The sequence below is a fragment of the Vombatus ursinus genome, unplaced genomic scaffold, assembly GCF_900497805.2.
Source record: "Vombatus ursinus unplaced genomic scaffold, bare-nosed wombat genome assembly UNPS02014799.1, whole genome shotgun sequence".
Classification (NCBI taxonomy): domain Eukaryota; kingdom Metazoa; phylum Chordata; class Mammalia; order Diprotodontia; family Vombatidae; genus Vombatus; species Vombatus ursinus.
In genome coordinates this window covers 35,803,193-35,823,053 of record NW_020954577.1, presented here as the reverse complement: position 1 = coordinate 35,823,053, position 19,861 = coordinate 35,803,193, and the positions used below count along the sequence as shown (strand labels likewise).

The 19,861-nt window shown below is 34.9% G+C and overlaps 1 protein-coding gene across 1 annotated transcript in view; it reads left to right on the top strand.

The window, feature by feature from the left end:
* ZNF385D (zinc finger protein 385D) overlaps positions 1-19,861 on the top strand; it is a 968,814-nt gene that overhangs the window by 177,203 nt on the left and 771,750 nt on the right. The window contains exon 2 of the mRNA XM_027872398.1: positions 17,782-18,000. Coding sequence (XP_027728199.1) covers positions 17,782-18,000 — 219 coding nt within the window. The remainder of the gene's footprint in view (positions 1-17,781; positions 18,001-19,861) is intronic.

Genomic DNA, 19,861 nt, shown 5'->3' with positions numbered 1-19,861 from the left:
TTCTCATGGCACTTTGTCCAGGCCTCTTCCTCGTGCACAATACTTTTAAATTTTTGTCATAATTATTTTTATATTTGGATCCTTATCCCAGATGATTATATTCTAAGCACTATGAGGGAAAGTGCTTCTCTCTCTTTTTTTTCCTCTTCATTTCCTCAGTAAAATACAATACATATTGTATATTGTAAGAACTTAATAAATCTCTTTTGAAGGTATAAGGGTAAAACTATAACCATTTTACTTCATAGACTTTTCCCTAGTGAACCTCTTTCAAGGCCTGATTTATCTACAGATGCAAATATCTTATGTCTGAAAACACTTGACACCTGCTTGTTTTTTATAAGATAATTGAGTAAAGCCAAAAGACAACTCATTACTCCCTGGAGCACTCATAACCCAAAGGAGCCAATTGACAATTGACAATTTTGGGAAGATGGGAATGAATGATGATAGTCTGCCCAATATCCCACACTATTAGGATGGGGAGGGCAAGACTATTGCACCACCTTGGAAATCCATTAGGTATGGTTTGAACATCTACCAATTGATAAAATCCATCTGTTTTGGATATCCCCTTGAAAGAATCTCAGTTACCACTATCAGAGTTTACTTGAAGATCTTGGATGAAGTAATGATTGTAGCTCCTGATTAGCTCAAGTAGTGAATTGTCAGTCATTTAAGATTTAGTCCATTAGGTCGAGAAGCCCATCTATGATGGAAACAGTCAACTTGGTTACCGGAAGTTGATAAATCATACCAAAACATTATATTGTTGGTAAAAAAAATACTGAGGTGTCTTCAAGACCAGAAGTGATTCCACAAACTCAGTTTTGTTCTCATATTATTGTCTCTTTGAGGCATCAGCCATCAGGGGATTTTCAAGTGGGAAAGACCTTCTTTATTCCTCACTCCTGAATGAGAGAGGGATCTGTCAAATTCATATGAAAATATTGTCAGCAAATTTGAAAATAGAGGCTGTTTGTGTTTTTATTTCCATAGTATAATTAGTACCTGGCTTGCAATAGGTACTTTAAAATGTTTGCTACTGAATTATAACTGTTGTAGAGATACTGATTTTTTTAAACCAAGTAATCAAAGATATATACTGTGTCTCTAACAAAGTAGTTCCTCATTAGTAATACTTGGTTGACTTGGAAAGCAAACCAAATAATAACCTCATTCTTCTAGTGAAGCATGAGAACTAGGATACTAAAAAAATTTTATTGGACATCATTTAGGAAGCCATGGAGTTAGAAATTATACAACATCAACTTTGGCAAGGTATAATTTACAAATAATTTGATAACAGTGCATTGTAGAAACAATCATGGATACGACAAAATACCCAGGGCCCCTTATGCTTTCAATGGAAACTTTTTGGTATTATTACCTGGCAGTTTATCAAATATATTTTGATAATTTTGTTTTCATTTTTAATGACATAGACATGTGATAATGACATTAAGTATATATAATTTCATATAAAATATCGATGGATCTGTGATCTCATCCACATGAAATTTATAGATTTTATATGGAAAGACAGAGGGAACAAAGGTTCTTTCTTGGTTTCAGCTCAAGTAATGACTGCTGTTTGAACTCAGCTAGCAGAACTCCTTGAATGTTTCACCTGCCCAGCCAATGAATATATAGGGAAACTCTCTGATCTATAATAACAGCCTAGAGATAAATGTGATTATCTAAGTTGCATGTATAAGGGTAGTCTGAATAAAAGGGGCTGTCTTCATTGACTTACTGAAGCCACAACCCATCTGGATCAAACCAGTGATGCCAGGAATTTTCCATGCTTCTTTTAAAGATCTTTACTCCACTGTTAAATATAAGAGTCCCCTCCAATATAATAGTTTTCACCACCATATTGTGTTCCTCTTTGTACTGGTGCTCCAATTATTTAAATGTAACCCTTCCCTGGGCCATGGTAGTCCCTCAAACAATTCAGACTGTAGTCTATCTATGTCTACACATACTGTGCAATTCTTGTTCATGTCCTTTCATAAATTTGCCAAGTGGTCTATCCAAAGTACTTTAGGTCTTTTAGTCTGTTGACATGGCATGAATGCCAGCAGAATGTGTAGTTTGTCTACCAATGACCATAACTTTTGCTGTATTTCTTTTATTTTTCCCAGGCATCTGATGACATCTTTTACCCCACTTCTTTATTATTCTTTGTTTGTAAGGTACTAAAACTCTTTTCATGCAATATGTACTTCTTCATTGACCTTTGGATGATCCAGAGTTTGAGCTTCTCAGACATTGTAGTATCACATGAATCATAGCCATATACAATCATTAGCAAAATACTGATGTTAAAAAGATGGACTTTTTGTTTCAGGGAGACAAGTAGTGCCATTCATATAACTGTTTGATTTCCTTCAGCAATACCACACTACCCTGGCACCCCCACTTATCTCAACCTTCCTATATCTCTTTCATTGACTCCTTATACTGTTTCCTTCTAAACCCACAATCTGGCAGGGGGGGCTCTGTCCTAGGTTTTCTTTTTCTTCACATTATTTTTTTGATTCTAAGAAAAGCAAGCAGTACAGAGCAGGGACCTGCAGTCTCATGTACAATTCCTTTTTTTCTATGTATATGGAAGTTCTTATTATGTATTCTATTTGTTGTGTCAAATATATATTTTTAAGTCCTTTTTACTCCCATGGCTTCAACTATCCCTTCTATGAATTTGACTCCCCAATTTATATCACTAGTTCTGTCTCTACTACCTGAGCTTCAGAATGGCATCTCTAGCTACCACCCATGATATCATCAATCAGATGCCCCAACAGCCCTTCAAACTTTATATATTTAATACTGAACTCATTATCTTTTCAACTAAACATTCTCTATTTACCTCTGAGGTACCACCATTCATTCACTTTCTCATGTTTATGATCTTGGGGTTATCTTTGTGTCTTTTCTTTTCCTCACTTCTAATAGAAAATCAATTACCAAGTATTTTTAATAGTATTTTATTTTTCTCAATTATATGTAAAGGCAATTTTTAGCATTCATTTTTACAAAATTTTGAGTCCCAAATTTTTCTACCTCCTTCCCTCCCCTCCCCTCTTCCTAAAATGGTAAGCAATTTGATATGGGTTATATACGTGCAATCGTGTAAAATATATGTCCAAATTAGTCCCAGTTGTGAAAGAAGAAACAGGTCAAATGAATATATATGTATAATAAAGTAAATGAAAAAAAAAGTATGCTTCAATCTGTATCAGGTCTTCTTTAACTCTGTGTCCTATATTCTAATAACCAAACCAACATGCCAGTCTCAAGTTGTAGAACTGCCATGGGAACTCAGATTTTCTGAGTCATGAACCGATCCTCTTTTCACTGTTCCATGCTTTTCTGCACTCAGAATACAAGACTTGGCTTCTTACTGAAGTAAAATTGCCAAGGGCCACATCAATTCTAAGAATCACAATGACTTGGAAATTTGTAGTTTGTAAAAGTGTTTCTTAATGGCATCCTTATTTTAGAAATGCATGGAAAGATAGAAGAGTCTTAGCTTTTGCTTTTGTTGGGAACAGTTTCCCAACTTACTTGCTTTGCTTTGACAAAAAAAGATAAGTCTTCTCTATTGCATCAAGCTAATGCCTCAGTGAAAGTTTGTTTTACTGATAAGCATCACTGAACCAGACTTGAGTTTAGAACTGAGGAAAATGGGGCCAAACGCTTGTGTGCTGTGCTATTTCAATCAGCTTAAATTCTCAGCTGATGTGTTAACACTCTAATAGAGCAAGCTGGCATCCTAAACTTCAGTCCCCTGGGAATGAGAATTTCATGTTTCCCCAACAATGCTACTCACCCATTCCAACCCTAGAATCATGTGCCAAATAAAACTTTTTTATGGAAAAAATACTATTTGCATAATTATGAGTGGGACTTTTGGGGAGAGGAGGCAGACGTAGGATTTGAATGAGACACTGAACTCAGTGAGGAAACTCTTTACTGATACAGGTTGGCATTGACTCTACATTTCCTAGCATTAGAAAGGTGCTACTTTTTTATTTTTTACTTCAGCTGTTTTCCAAGGCTATTTTCACTTCTGAAGCATTGTGTTCAGGTGGATAAAATAATGGTGGTGTAGACAGAATCACCTGGGTTCTGATCCCACCTGAGAAATTTATTAGGTATGTGACCATGGACAAGGCCCTTAACTTCTGTGAACCTGTGAAATTCCCTAAGATGTTTGTATCTAGTCAGTTGTAGACAGCTTGTGACTTCTTGTGGAGGGAACCTTCTGGTCTTTCTGTTTGAGTAATTCTGGTCCCATTTAAAGAAGTTTTCTTTTTTTTTAAAATTCCGTCCCTGTTCCAAAGTGACTGTTACACCCGAATAGGATGATGTAGTCTCTATTTGATCATTAGATAATACATGGACATCTCAAATAAACAGAGCTTGAGCTCCTCAGACATTGTAGTATCACATGACTCACAGCCATATACAATCATTAGCAGAATACTGATGTTAAAAAGATGGGCTTTTTGTTTCAGGGAGACAAGTAATGTCATTCATATTCAAAATGAATATGAATGCTTGAGGGACTACCATGGCCCAGGGAAGGGCTACATTTAAATGTGATCATATGAATATGATCACATTCTTCCTCCTCCTGTCTTTAAATCAATAAAATGCTTCTTTACTCACCAATTCAATTGGATAGAAAGCTATTGATAATGGACAATATTCCTCTACCTACAAGTTATGTGACTTAGTAGATTAAACCAACAAAATTGTGTTTAAAATGTCATTTAGTTTTTAAAAAAATAAGTGTTAAGACATGTTCATATGTTCATTTATTTTAGTTGTGTCTGACTCTTCATGACCCATTTGGGGTTTTCATTTTACAAATGAAAAATTGAATCAAATAGAACTAAATGACTTGCTTTATGGTCACACAGCTAGTAAGGGTCTGAGGCAAGATTTGAACTCAGGAAGATGAGTCTTCTTGATTCCAAGATCAGCATTCTATCTACTGCATCACCTAGCTCTCTCTGTGTGTATGTATGTATGCGTGCATGCATGTATATGTGTGTATATATATATATATACAACCACACTACACATACATGCATATACATGTACTCATACACATATAGTACATTGTGTTGTTATATTACAGTGCAACATATAACATCACATTATATAATATACCATGCTATGACAGAACATCATTTCATATCATGTGACATCATACTTTGTTGTAGTATATATGTCATATTATATAAAATGTCCTGAGAAGAAAATTTCAATAAGACTACTGGAAATGTGTCAATGAAGGTTAAGAACCTATGACATTTTCTCTCCTTTTTTTCCCACAAAAAGTGTATTATAATTGTATTTACTCTGTGTATGCATGCACATGTTTGTTTTGGCAGGTTAACTCCCATAAGTTGTGCGCATTTTGTCATTATTTTAATGGAATTTCTCTTAACATTTCTTATTTTAAAATTGTAAAGATTTATGATGTTTAATTTTACACATTGATGCACTCAATTAAACATACTTTGTAATTATTTATAACAAATAAAATACTTTCATATACATATTAAATAGAGATTTCTATAGTTCTACTATTTTTGTCATTATGGACGCAGAATATTTGGGGAAAATAAACCTTTTTCTAAAAGTAGTAGGCCATTTTTAAAAACCTTTAAACCACCCAATTTATTATCTTTTTTTCATATTTATCACTATCCACTAACTTTCCCCTTACCCCCAAGTAAAAGCCCTCCCTAATTTGTATTCAAGTGAAACAGATCGAGTTACTGTCCATATCTGAGATCATACTCCTGCTTCTGTATCTCTAGGTACTCATCTTTCAACCAAGAACCACAAAACATGCTATCATTGGACTTTTGAAATCATGTTTGGCTGTTTTAGTTAAAGTTCTCAAGTCTTTCAGAGTTGTGTACCCTCACATTAGTGTGGTCTTCTCATAACCTCTTCTCTTGGTTTTACTCACCTTTCTGTGCATTAATTCATTCAAGTATTTCTATATTTGAGTTTGTCACTTTCTTTATTTCTTATGGTACAATCAAATTGTATTGCATTCACATACTAAAATTTGTTCAGTCCTAATTAATGGGTACATCCCCCCCCCATTCTTTACCATGACAAAGTACTGTTAGAAATATTCTTGTACATGGAGGCAATTTCCCCCTGTCCTTGATTTATGAATCTAGTATCTAATACTAGGAGTAATAGTAGTGGTCATGGTCATGGTAATTGTAATGATAGCAGTAGTGATCATGGTTGTGATAGTAGTATCACTGGGTCAAATATATGAATGAATAAATAAGTCACTAGGTCAAAGTGTATATACAGTTTGATGATGTAGGGTTATTATTTCAAATGGTATTCCAGGATTTTTGAACCAATTCACAGTTCTACCAAGAAGGAATTCATCCTGTGTAAGTCCTCCTACAATTCCTCCAACATTTGCTTTTTTCCTCTTTTGTCCTCTCTGACAATCTTCTGGGTCATTTTGTTCCACAATTCTCTTATTCATAGTGACTTGGAGAACTGTTTCATATGGTTGTTGAGGGATTGCATTTATTCATTTGTAAAGTATGTTTTCAAATTCTTTGACCAGTTCTGTATTTTAGAATGACATTTTTCTTATAAATTGTACTAATCCCTTATGTCACTTGAGTATTGGAATTTTATTAGGAAATATGCCACAAATATTTTTCTACATTGTTTAATTCCAATTTTAATTGCATTCAATGTGCTTGTACAGAAGCTTTTAAATTTTCTGTAACAAACAAAGTTGTGGATTTTCTCTCTTCTGATCACCTCTGTCTCTTGCTCCTACTCTCATAGTAGTGAACAATGTTTCATAGTTATATTCATATGATTTCTAGGGGGTGTTTTAATATATTATTTCCCAGATAGATTAGATAAAACATTTCTTAAGTGTGCCAAGGAAAGTGCTTTATGCAGAAAATACAAATGCAACCAAAAAGAGAATCCCTGCCCTCAAAGAGCTTACACTCCAACGAAGGACAACAATACATAAAAAGGAAGGGGGAAGGTGCTGGCACAAGATGAAAAAAAGAAACCTGGGTCATTGTAGACTGGCTGCACTGGGTTAGAAGAGAGAGCACAGCTGTGCCTGGGTACTTCCTCAGATGTAGGTTTAGGGGGAAACTCATCAATAGGAGGAAAAGATCACAGGAGGTATGAGAGGGCCACTTGAGTGGAAAGGAAGAATATAGTATTGGAAACTTGAGCTGAGCCAGGTTGCATTTTGATGAATATAAATTTTTTTGTCTATTTATTCCTGCTGTGTTTGTTATGAATCTGTTTTTAAAAAAGCTGTTAATTTTGTGCACTTGTTTTATATCCTGATACTTATTGAAATTATTGTTTCAGTTCATTTTAGTTTAATCTCTAGGTTTCTCTAAGTAAACCATTGTGTGTTGTTGTTGCTGTTTCGTCATGGTCAACCCTTTGTGACCCTGTGGACTGATTTTCCATAGGGTTTTCTTGACAAAGATACTGGAGTGGTTTGACATTTCCTGCTCCAGTTTTATGCAGGAGGGAGTTAAGTGACTTGCCCAGGGTCATAGAGCTAGTAAGTGTCTGAAGTCAAATTTGAATTCTGGTCTATCTCGCTCCAAAACCTAGTGCTGTACCCATTGAGCCACCTAACTGCCCAAACCATCATGTCATATGCAAATAATAACAATTTTTTTCTTTTCTTCTTTGAATAATATACTAATTTCTTTATCTTGTCTTTTTGCCACGAATTAGTTTATGACTTGTTCTCTTTCTTGTTGTGAAATTGGGTTGTGTAGGTTCTCTATTTCTTATTCTATTAATGTGGGTATTGGGCCCAAAACTTCTCCCAGAAACCAAGGTCCATCTTCTCAATCCCACTATCCTTCAATTGACGTATGGCTCTGAGTCATGAAATACTTGAGTATCTGGAAGATTGAGGATCTCTTAGAATGAAGTGGCAGATGGAAACAGGTTACAAAGCCTTACAAACAAGAAAATAGGAAGTATCATGAAGGATACCAAGTAGCTAAGTGACACAGTGAATAGAGCACTGAGCTTGGAATCAACAAAACTCATCCTTATGAGTTCAAATCTGGCCTCGGACATTTGTTAACTGTGTGACTCTGGGCAAGAGACTTAACCCCCTTTGCCTCAGTTTCCTCATCTGAAAAATGAGCAAGAGAATGAAATGACAAACCACTTCAGTATCTTGCTAAGAAAACCCCAAGTGGAATCATTAAGAGTTAGACACAACTGAAGTAACCCAACAACATTATGAAGGTTAACATTGACGAAATGTATTGTCAAAAAAGATGGGCTGGTAACAAGGAAAGGATAAACACTGGGCAACCCATGTTCTCCATTGGCATCCTTGAAATATCAAGAGAGCGTCCCTCAGCATTTGGAAGTCCCCTTCTAGGGAATTTATGAGAGTATGTGGATGAGAGTCACATGGGGTAGACAGATGTGAATGAGTGGGGTTATAATCTACATCAATTAAAGAAAATTATCCACATTGATGAGATGTTAGATCTCCATTGGAGTAAACAGCTCCAAATTTGTTGTACTTCTTGTCAACCATATATTTAAATTAGATGTAATAATTTAATGCATAAATTTAAATTAGATGCAATATATTTGCAAAGTTAATAGTTGTTAAATATTTATGTTGTTTCTTTTAGTTAAAACTCAAAGGAAAGTGAAACATCACTGACAGGATTATGTCCTAAACTCTCTCCATACCAAGACAAAGCCCAGTTGTTCCTATATAGCCGATAGCCCAAACACCATTTTGCATCTTGTGGTAGCTAACTGAATTGTGAGTAAAGGGTTTAGTTGAAAATCATCAGGTTCTGCAGAAATTCTTTGGCCAGTACAAATTGGAAAAAGTGACAACAAATATTAAGGCTGATGTTTCCTTATAATATACCATAGAATCAAAAATAATGCTTGTCAACACTGACTACATCTTGAGCCCCCTCTAGTTTACCAGGCTTATCATGGTTTTCTGATGGCTATGCTGTAATATCTTGGTAGTTTGGCAGAGTGGACAGAGTGCCCTGATGTAATCAGGAAGACTCATCATTGTGAGTTCAAATCTAGCCTCAGACCCTTGCTGATGGGAGACCCTGGGCAAGTCATTTAACCCTGTTTGCCTCAGTTCCTCAACTGTAAAAATGAACTGGAAAAAGTAATGCAAACGACTCCAGTATCTTTGCCAAGAAAACTCCAAATGGGGTCATGAAGAGTCAGACATGACTGAAATGACTCAACAACAGCAAAGCTTTAATTTATACGATATAATTTATTTTCAGAGGTGTCTTTTAGATGCAAAGGACTCATGAGTTTCACCCCAGGTTTTCCTATTACTAGTAGCCTCAATTCCTGAAGCATTCTTTGTTGTCCAAAGCACAAAGCTCTTTTGTGTTCCATTTAGGAAAAAAACACTAGGTAGGATGCTCAGCAACAGCAGTGAAAGAGAAATCCAAGAAAATAGCTCATTGCTATCTGTCTGTCTTTCATTGGGAGAGTTGTCTGATCAGAAAGGGTTCAAAATTGAGAATGACAAATTAGAATCCATGGACAATTTTCTCTGCTGAGTTTAGGTATGCACTAAAATAATGATGTATTCTTTTTTTATTATTATTTTCACATTAGTCATGTTGTAAAGAAGAATTAGAACCAATAGGAGGAATCACAACAAAGAAGAAACAAAACAAAACAGAAGGGAAAAAAAGAGCAAATAGTATGCTTCAATCTGCATTCAGATTCCATAGTTCTTTCTTTGGATGAGGATATCATTTTCCATCATGAGGCTTTTGGAGATGTCTTAGATCCTTTCATTGCTGAGAAGAGCTAAGTCTATCAAAGTTAGTCATCACACAATGTGGCTGTCACTGTGTACAATGTTCTCCTGGTTCTGCTCACTTCACTCAGTATCAGTCCATACAAGTCTTTTTAGGTTTTTCTGAAGTCCATCTGCTCATCACTTTTTTTTTTCCTTAGGCAATTGGGGTTAAGTGACTTGCCCAGGGTCACACAGCTAATAAGTGTCAAGGGTTTGATCTAAGGCCGGATTTGAACTCAGGTCCTTCTGACTTCAGAGCTGGCGCTCTATCCACTGTACCACCTAGCTGCCCCCCTGCTCATCACTTCTTATAGCACAATAGTATCCCATTACATTCATATACCACAACTTGTTCAGCCATTCTCCAATTGATGGGCATCCTCTCAATTTCCAATTCTTTGCCACCACAGAAATAACTGCTATAAATATTTTCACATATATGAGTCCATTTCCTGTTTTTATGACCTCTTTGAGATACAACCCTAGATGTGCTACTGCTGGGACAAAGGGTATGCACATTTTTATAGCCCTTTGGGCATAGTTCCAAATTGCTCTCTAGAATAGTTGGATCAGTTCACAACTCTACCAACAATGCATCAGCATTCCAATTTTCCCATATCTTCTCCAACATTTATCATTTTCCTGTTTTGTCATGTAGCTAATCTTATACGTGTGATGTGGTACCTTGCAATGGCTAGATTATACAAAAGCTATAAATCAAGATTAGTGCATTTTTCAATGACAAGATTTATTTTTTAACACATTGTGACATCAGGCACTAAATTTGCTCTCATTCAAAATTGTTCTACTGGTTTGTATATGAAGTCATAGCTACATTTTTTAGGATTTTGATTTGCATTTCTCTAATCAATAGTGATTTAGAGTATTTTTTCATATGACTATAGATAGCTTTAATTTCTTCAGCTGAAAACTGTTCATATTCTTTGACTATTTATCAATTGGGGAATGACTTGTATTTTTATAAATATGACTGAGTTCTCTATATATTTTAGAAATGAGGCCTTTATCAGAGACATTGGTTGTAAAAATTCTTTTCCAGTTTTCTGCTTCCCTACTAACCTTGGTTGCATTGTGTTTGTTTATGCAAAAACTGTCCAATTTAATGTAATCAAAATTAGCCATTTTGTATTTCATAATGTTCTCTGTCTCTTGTTTGGTCATAAATTCTTCTGTTCTCCACACATCTGACAGGTAATGCTTGTAGTGTGCTTATAGTATCATGTACTCATTTTGACTTTATTTTGGTATGTGGTGTAAGCTGTTGATCTATGCCTAGTTTCTGCCATACTCTTCCAGTTTTCCCAGCAGTTTTTGTCAAATAGTGAGTTCTTTTCCCAGAAAGTGGGGTTTTGGGGTTTATCAAACAGTAGATTACTGTAGTCATTGACTACCGTGTCTTGTGTACCTAGCCTATTCCACTGATCCACCACTCTGTTTCTTAGCCAGTACCAAGTAGTTTTAATGATTGCTGATTTATAATACAATTTAAAATCTGGTACAGCATGGCCACCTTCCCTTGCATTTTCTTTCATTAGTTCCCTTGATATTCTGGACCTTTTGTTCTTCCAAATGAATCTTATTTTTTTTCTAGCTCTATAAAATAATTTTGGTAGTTTGATTGGTATAGCAAGATGTATTCTTTAGACCTTGAAATCTTGGGCAGAAGGTAGGGTCTGACAGGGGGAGAAAAGCTAGAGTCTTAAATATGCTAAGACTTCCTATGTGTCTGAAATGATGAAAGCATAAAGTTTCTGCAAGTAGAATATTTTTTTTTATAATTATATTTTTTTTCTCTTGAACTTGCATTGGGTTCAAAGTAGGTATCTGAAAAGTCCTAGACTTTCAAGGTTCCATGTGGTATAGTGGATAGAAAAGGACTTGGGCTTAAAAAGACTTGCTTTTATCTATTGCCTCTGGTTCCAGCTGCATAAACTAGGGTTTGGTGTTTCTGTGGCTTTGTTTCCTCATCCACAAAATGAAGAGGCTGGATGATATGACTTGTAAGGCTCAGATCTCTACTCCTGTGATTCTAAAATCCTACAGTGGGTATACTCAAATACAAAGTGGCACATTGGATTTGAGATTCAGCAATAAAATTGCCTATTATTTGTTTAGTGTTATTAATATATATGTCTATATATACACGCATGTGTGTATATGACTTTCAATAACATTGATATTCTAGTAGGTGTGATGATAGGTGCTAGGAATACAATGATAAAAGTAAAAAAGTCAGTACTCCAAACAAGCTTAAGGGCATGAGAACATGAATGTAGAGCTGGAAGGAATGTTACAGGTCATTTAGTCCCACCCTCTAATTTTTACAGATTAGGAAACTGAGACTAGAGAAAATAAGTAACTTGGTAGGTCACATAGGTAGTAAGTGGTAGAGCTAGAAATTAAAACCTTGTCCTTGGATCCAGCATTTTTTCAGCTGCAAGATTATGGTCTCTGCCCTGACATAAATGAAAGGATATGAAACATTGCAAGGTATATAATGTACTTTGGGGAGATTTTCAATCAATTTATCTATCAGTAAGCATTTATTAAGCACTCTACTATAAGCAAGACATCATGCTAAATAGTGGGGATATAAAAACATAAATGAAACAGTCCCTGACCTAAAAGTTTTCATTCTATGTTGGGCAAATAAATAAATAAATAAACAAACAAACAAACAAATAAATAAGTAAATAAATGAATAAATAAGTAAATATGTATATGTATATATGTGTGCATACATGTATTATATACATATATGTATACAAATATATATGAATATATAAGTATGCATATAAAATAAGTATATGTACTTAGTTATACATACTTCTAATACTTACATACATGTGTATATACACATAAACATACACATATAGAAATACATACACACACTATACACACACATATACGTGTGTATGCAGTGGGTGGGTGGAGATGCTAACATCAGAGGCAAAATAATTCAATGGTTTCCCAAAAAGCCATCTGAGATCATGTCCCTATTTTTATTATACTCATTTTGCTGACAATGGAATAGATTTGGAGAAGTTAAGTTACTTTCTCTAGATCACCATCCTGTGGCAGAGCAGGAAATTATCCTCAGACTTCTTGTCTCTCAGCAAAGCTGTCCCTCCCACTAGCCAGGACAATTAGGCCATAGGCATGCATGTATAATACAATGCCATTCTCCTCCACACCTTCTACCACTGTATGCTTAGCTTTTTAATGTCATTCCTAAAAAATGTAGCTATGACTTCAAATACAAACCAGTAGAACAATTTTGAATGAGAGCAAATTTAGTGCCTGATGTCACAATGTGTTAAAAAATAAATCTTGTCATTGAAAAATGCACTAATCTTGATTTATAGCTTTTGTATAATCTAGCCATATTCTATTGCTATAACTTTATTTTTATGAGTGATGTATTGCTTATTAAAATGTCTTTAGTGTCATATTTCCAAATTAATATTTATATTAAAGTAATGTAATACTACTGCTGTTAATCAATGCATCATAATAACACAGAATGTTAGCTTTTAGGCTGTCTCATTCTGTTTATTTCCCTAATTTTTTCTTTTATGATTTTTCATGTCTGCAGGTTCATGAATTTTATGATTATATACTAGTGATTGATTTGGAACTCACACACATATATTATATATATACATGCACCTATCTGGCTACTTATGAGATTACACTAATACTTTACTTAGATATCTAGTATTAAAGAAGCCATCAAATGCAAGAAATTGAATTTTAAATTCATACTGCACTCTAGTGGGGAATGGATTCAGTGCAAACATTTTTCTCTAGTGAAGTTTTCTATGTCATGCAAGTCTTTACGGCAAGTTGTGGTTTTCTCATTTTTCCACAAGTATGAAATAATGTTATACATTCTTGTGCTTGATTCCTGAAAGACATTACAACTAAATGTATTCATTTTCTATTTTACTAATTCAGTAAAACTCAACATATTTATAATGTTATGAGGATAAGTAAATTTCTGTGCTCTTATGTCCCATTAACTATACTCCAGGTAAATAATACTTTAATACTTTGTGATCTCATTGACATGGGCATTTATGCCTCACAAGTGGGTCATTCCTGCCTTCCAAGCCTGTGATCTTCCTCTTCATGTTACCATAATCCCTACACAAGAACATGACAGTACTCCCAGAATCTTCACCTTCATCTCTGAATGTTTCATAGATGCTAATGGAGCATGTAGGCTGTCCAGCAATTATTCCTTTCTCTTGGTATTTAGGCATCTTACCATTTTCTTCAGTCATACACCATGCTGAAAATACTCTATAAGTTATTGTTCCTGAGCAGCTATTTGTAGGTTATATGTTACTGCCCATTCATGCCCATGAGATATCACTCCAGTGACATGCTTTGGGCAACCCACAACTTTCAAGTTTTCACAACTTGTGGATTCTTATGCCCCTTGGCTGTATCAAATTACTAGAGGTATATTTGATTAAACTAAATGGACTTTCAGTGACAAATATGGGATCACTGAGAACACTATGCAATTTTTGAGAGGCAAGATCAGTCACTCATTCAGTTAGTGTGATGTTTAAAAAAATCTAGACAATGTCAGGGTAATTGGTCATTTTATTAATAATGCTAACATTTTAATAAAAGAGGTCAGTGGCACTCTTAAATGCCAAAGACTCTTTTGGTGGCAGGCTCATGGTTTATGCCCTTAGAAAAGTGGGTATTTTAGTAGATGACAATCAACTCTGATTGGCCAACAATTAATGATAAAATGAATATTACAATAAGAAGTGAGCCCACTCCAATGAGAGGCCGAGAAAGTGACATCATGTCACTTTGGGACAAAGAGACCGTCTCTACACCCAGACCACCCCCAATTTTGGGCAATCTAATCAAATAATTTTATCCTCACCCAAACTTGAGTAGAACACAGTGGGCTTTCACTACCTTGGATTAAATTCATTGTAAGGTTGGGTAGGGTCTGACCAAGATTGAGGAGAGTTAATCCAATATCATTATCAGTAACGTACTTCAAGAGACTGAACTTTTAAATGAGGACTATAGAAAAAAAGAGGAACTCTGGATCTCCCCAAATCATTGGCTGTTGCACACCAGTCAGCCACTATTTAAGTGCTTACTATATGCTAAGGACCGTGCTAAACACAGAGAATATAAAGAAAGACAAAAAACATAACTTCCTTTCAAGAAACTCACATCCTGTTGGGGAGACAACATGCAATTATATACACATAAGATTATATATATATATATATATATATATATATATATATATGTATATGTATACACACACATATACACACACATATATGTATGTATATATGTATATATGTGTGTATATGTGTGTATGTGTGTATATATATATATATATACATATATACACACATATATATATATATTGCTAATGGAACGTTATCTCAAGAGAGCTGTAACAGTGATGGGAAGAAGGATGGGATGGAAAGGCCTACTGAAAGAGAGGGGATTTGAACTGAAGCATGTAAATAAATACACAATGGAAACAGAATACAAGGAAAGTAACCTTAGAGGTAAAGACTCAAGTGAATGACTCACATTTCTTCCCTTATTCATTTTTTGATCCATCTTACATAGAATCATAGATTTAGAGTTAGAAGGGACTTCAGATGCTATCTGGTCTAATCCTTTCATTATACAGATGAGAACTATGAAGCCCAGAGTTACTAAGTGACTTATCTTGGGTGGAACACATAATATGTGTCAGAGATAGCATTTAGATTTAAGTCCCTTGACTCTAAAAGCAGTATTCTTTTGACTATAGCATACTTGTCTGTCTAAGTTACGTTCACTGATAGGATGGGGCACTTGAGGCTTTGCTCCAAGGCATAGAATGTAGGGGGCCCTGATAAATCACGCAATCTTTCAACATTGGAGAAGCAACAGAGCCTGGACCAAAAAAAAAAACTTCTAGATGGGGACGTTTAATGAGGTCATCTTTTCCCCTGCTCCACCCAACCACCCCATCTTCAGTAAGTTGTCAGTGTGCTGTTTTTTTTTTTTCCTAGCTGTCATTTGCAATATTCACCCCATAAAGAACAATCCCTAGGTACAACTCTGAACTAAATGTGTCCAATCAGCCCAATATCTTCTGCAGACAAGAACATCTGGAGGTCTTCACCACCAAAAGGGACTCCCCCTTTTATTTGCATTCTGCTTTGGACATCCCCAATGATTATAACAGATGTATTTGATGAGAATGAGCCTTTCTTTGTTATACCTTGTTAAATATTTATCATCAGGAGATCACGGAACAAAGTTATCACTATCACTGCATCTTTTAAGGCATCTTATACATTTAAATTTTATAAGATTTTAATTGTATCAGATAAAACACATAGGAAAATTATATCTATGAAAAAAGAAAATAAAATACACTTTCATGGTTGATTGACTTTTCATCATATGTATATTTAGGAAAACACTCCTGAAATTTTTGATGCATGTTATGAGTGACAACTTAAATATAAGAAGAGCTATAAAATGATGCAATTGTAGATATTGAAGATTAGGGAAGAAAGTCAACCTGGTCATGATATAAAAATGAAAGACAACAGAGGGGTGCTTACTTTGGGATTCTTAATGCACACACACACACGCACACATACACACACACACACACACACAAAACAAACAAACAAATAAGCAAACAAACAAAAACAGCTGGTATAATCTCAGTGCTTTCGTCCATCTTTATACTCTTGAATGTCATATCTACCTCCTCTTTCCACGCACTTGGGGATATAATGGTCAAATCCAAGTGTAGGGGCTCTGTTTTCTTTGATGTCAAAAAAGTTTGTCATTAACCTCTTAACTGCTGTTTTCCATCTTTTGTCTGCTTTTGGTCCTCCTTCCAACTTCATCTTTAAATGCCCCAAAGATGACTACGCTTCTTTGGGTATCTCACCAAGCTTTCTTTAGACTGCTTTTCCACTGCCACACTGCTTCTCCATTTTGTGAAGCAATTCTACTCATAAATTCCCACTATCTATCTCCACAAGATTTTACAAAAGAGTCTATATTCTAAATATGCATTGACCTTTGCTGAAATTTTGCTTCTCTTTGCAAGTCAAAACTTATTGACTAAGGCATTTTCAGGTTCTTTTGGTCTCTTTGTCATGGCAAATTATTTATATTGCTTGCATGTTTATATAGAGTCATAATAATCAGTATCTATGTCATTTCTTCTATTTAGCTCCCATTTTGACAGTGATAATTTGTGCTTTTAGCTACATGCCAATTTATTCATAATTTATTCTTGAAAATATTTTAGAGATATAAGAAACAATTTGTGTTAGTTGATTGCCATATATATTCTCATATGTATTACATATATATCATACATACACACAGACATATCTGTGTGTACACATACACACAGGTGTATGTATGTATGTATACAGACATGTGTGAACGCATATACATGTATGTGTATATGCGTATATATATGTACATACACATATGTTTGCATACACATATATACACACATATCTATACGTCAATCAAGCAAAGCATATACAACTTGACCTTACCGCAGAACACCCTAGAAGCTGGGGACACCAGGAATGACCTCGTGTTGAAGGTTATGCTTGAACTTTCAAGTTTTGAAGGAAATTATGGATTTCAGGATTTGAGTATTGCAAGAAATGAAGTTTAGAAGTGAATATATTTCAGGCAGGAATATAGAGTTACAGGGATGAGAGATGGGGAATCATATGTGAAAGAACAGCAAAAGACCATTATAGTCTGACCCAGAGAGTCTGTGGTAGAGAAGAAACATCAGTTCCTTGACTTACTTTTTCTTAATCATTTTCTCTGTTCTCCAGATTTCCCATGTGCACCAGATGGGGAAAGTGAGACTGAGCTAGTACTTGATGACACTGAAGAAAAGCAAGAAAGGGAGAAGAAACATACCAACTTCACTTTGTGCAACGTTTGTAATATTCAGCTGAATTCAGCTGCACAAGCACAAATCCACTACAATGGAAAATCTCATCAGAAGAGATTAAAACAACTTAGCAACGGAAATATGAAAACTGATAATGGTAAGCTTGCCCAAATGTGCATTTTCAGTTTTGTACCTGCAGGTTAAGGGATTTAAAGAATCAACATTATTGCTCATTGTTTTTTGGTGGTGGTGGTGGTTTTTCCCCTTTAACTGTGAAAATAAAACATTTTTCCTTATTTAGGAGAGGCTTAATAACCACTGTATCATTAAGATAAATTGTATTTCAGTTGCTATTTTTCTAATTAAGATTGTTTCATGACCCAGTAGGAAACTGACTAGAGAAAAGGGGAAAAACTCTACCCCTTTTTTGTCTTGTACTACATTTGGTCTTTTTGCATTTAATACACCTTATGCAACAGACATTTTGTAGAATGGTAAAAAAAAAGTGAGTAGTTTAAACTCAAAGTAGAAAAATATGATTGTCTAACTGGCAATGATACTAAGTGTGTAACTAGGATGGATCTGCTGGAGCTTTGTCCCAGGGTACCAGTTTTATGGAGGATTGAATTTCGAGGGTGTGGACAGAACTTGAAGTCCTTTTAGATGTTGAGAAATAACAGTACTTATCACTGAGATGATGAGAATAAATCTTTGCAAGAGGAATTGATCAGATGGTTGTCTACTCTGTACCCCCTTCTCACCTCCCTCCGATGAGGGGAGATTTGCTCTGGGTTTGATTTGTAGAAATTTCTCCATGTATAAACATACATAATTATGGCTCAGAGATTTACTCAATGTTGTAACATACATGTATTCTATTTAATTATTTTTTAAATTGGGTTTAGATTAGGATTACTGCTCTGGTTATCTAAATTTGCATATCAGCCACTGTTTTCCTTATTTGATTCAGACCAAGCTTTTCTGAAATTGCATGTTAAGAGTTGATGAAGTCACTGGTTTTCTACAAGTTTCAAATAAATACACCTTGGAAATGAGTGGTATGGAAAGTGAGATAACACTATTGTTCTTTGCTATCCTGAAGGGTATTATCATGTAGCTACAGTGGGGGGAGATCTCAAATGACAACAACATTGGGTTTGCAAATGAAAATTGAGAAATCCAGTTAGTCATCCAGATGTTGTCTTTCTAAGTATTTGGTTTGGAGGGGGCCATTATTTGTTTGTTTTAATTGTATTTTATGAACTCAGTTGTGACATGTTTTTTTTGTTATTCTAGCACGTAGTGAGTTGGGAAAGAAAACAAAGTCCACTTTTTTCATGCAACTAATTTTTATTTCACTTTTTGACATCTTTAAGGTTTTATATTCTTGGTTTTAAGTAGCCAGAAGCTTAATAAGACTAAGTGTTACGTGTTTCTATAAATGTGTTTATGATGAATGCAATGGATATAAAGTAGTTTTAACAAAACAATTTGTTGACAGTTCAGTACCTACTATCAGTGAGGGGTATACTAGTAAGGGTATAAACAATTCAATCACTCTGAACAGGATTGTTGTTTAACTTTGAGAATAATATTTTATAATTGGGCATGAAATTGACTGAGTTACGAAATACCAGCATATTAGCAGCCAGATGATAGGAACATTGAATCTTGTATTTCATTCCCTTTGTCATGATACCTAGGATCTCAAAAGCATGATTTTTATCTGTCTTCAGCATGTCATCTTAAAAACCTTAATGAAGATCTTCAAATTGTATTTGTGTTTATCATCAATGTTTTTCATCCTAGGAGATGCTTTCTGTCTTCTACTATCTTTCTTCTTCCATTTTCAGATGATCCCTCTTTAGAGAATTTATTTTTTAATGAGAAAATAATTATATCTTATTCTGTTAAAAATTAACCTTGGCGATAGGTTAGTAATAAAGATTTTCCTTCAGGTTATCCTATGTTCTGTTTCTAGACATCATGTCTGAGCGTTATAGATGTGCATCATGGGT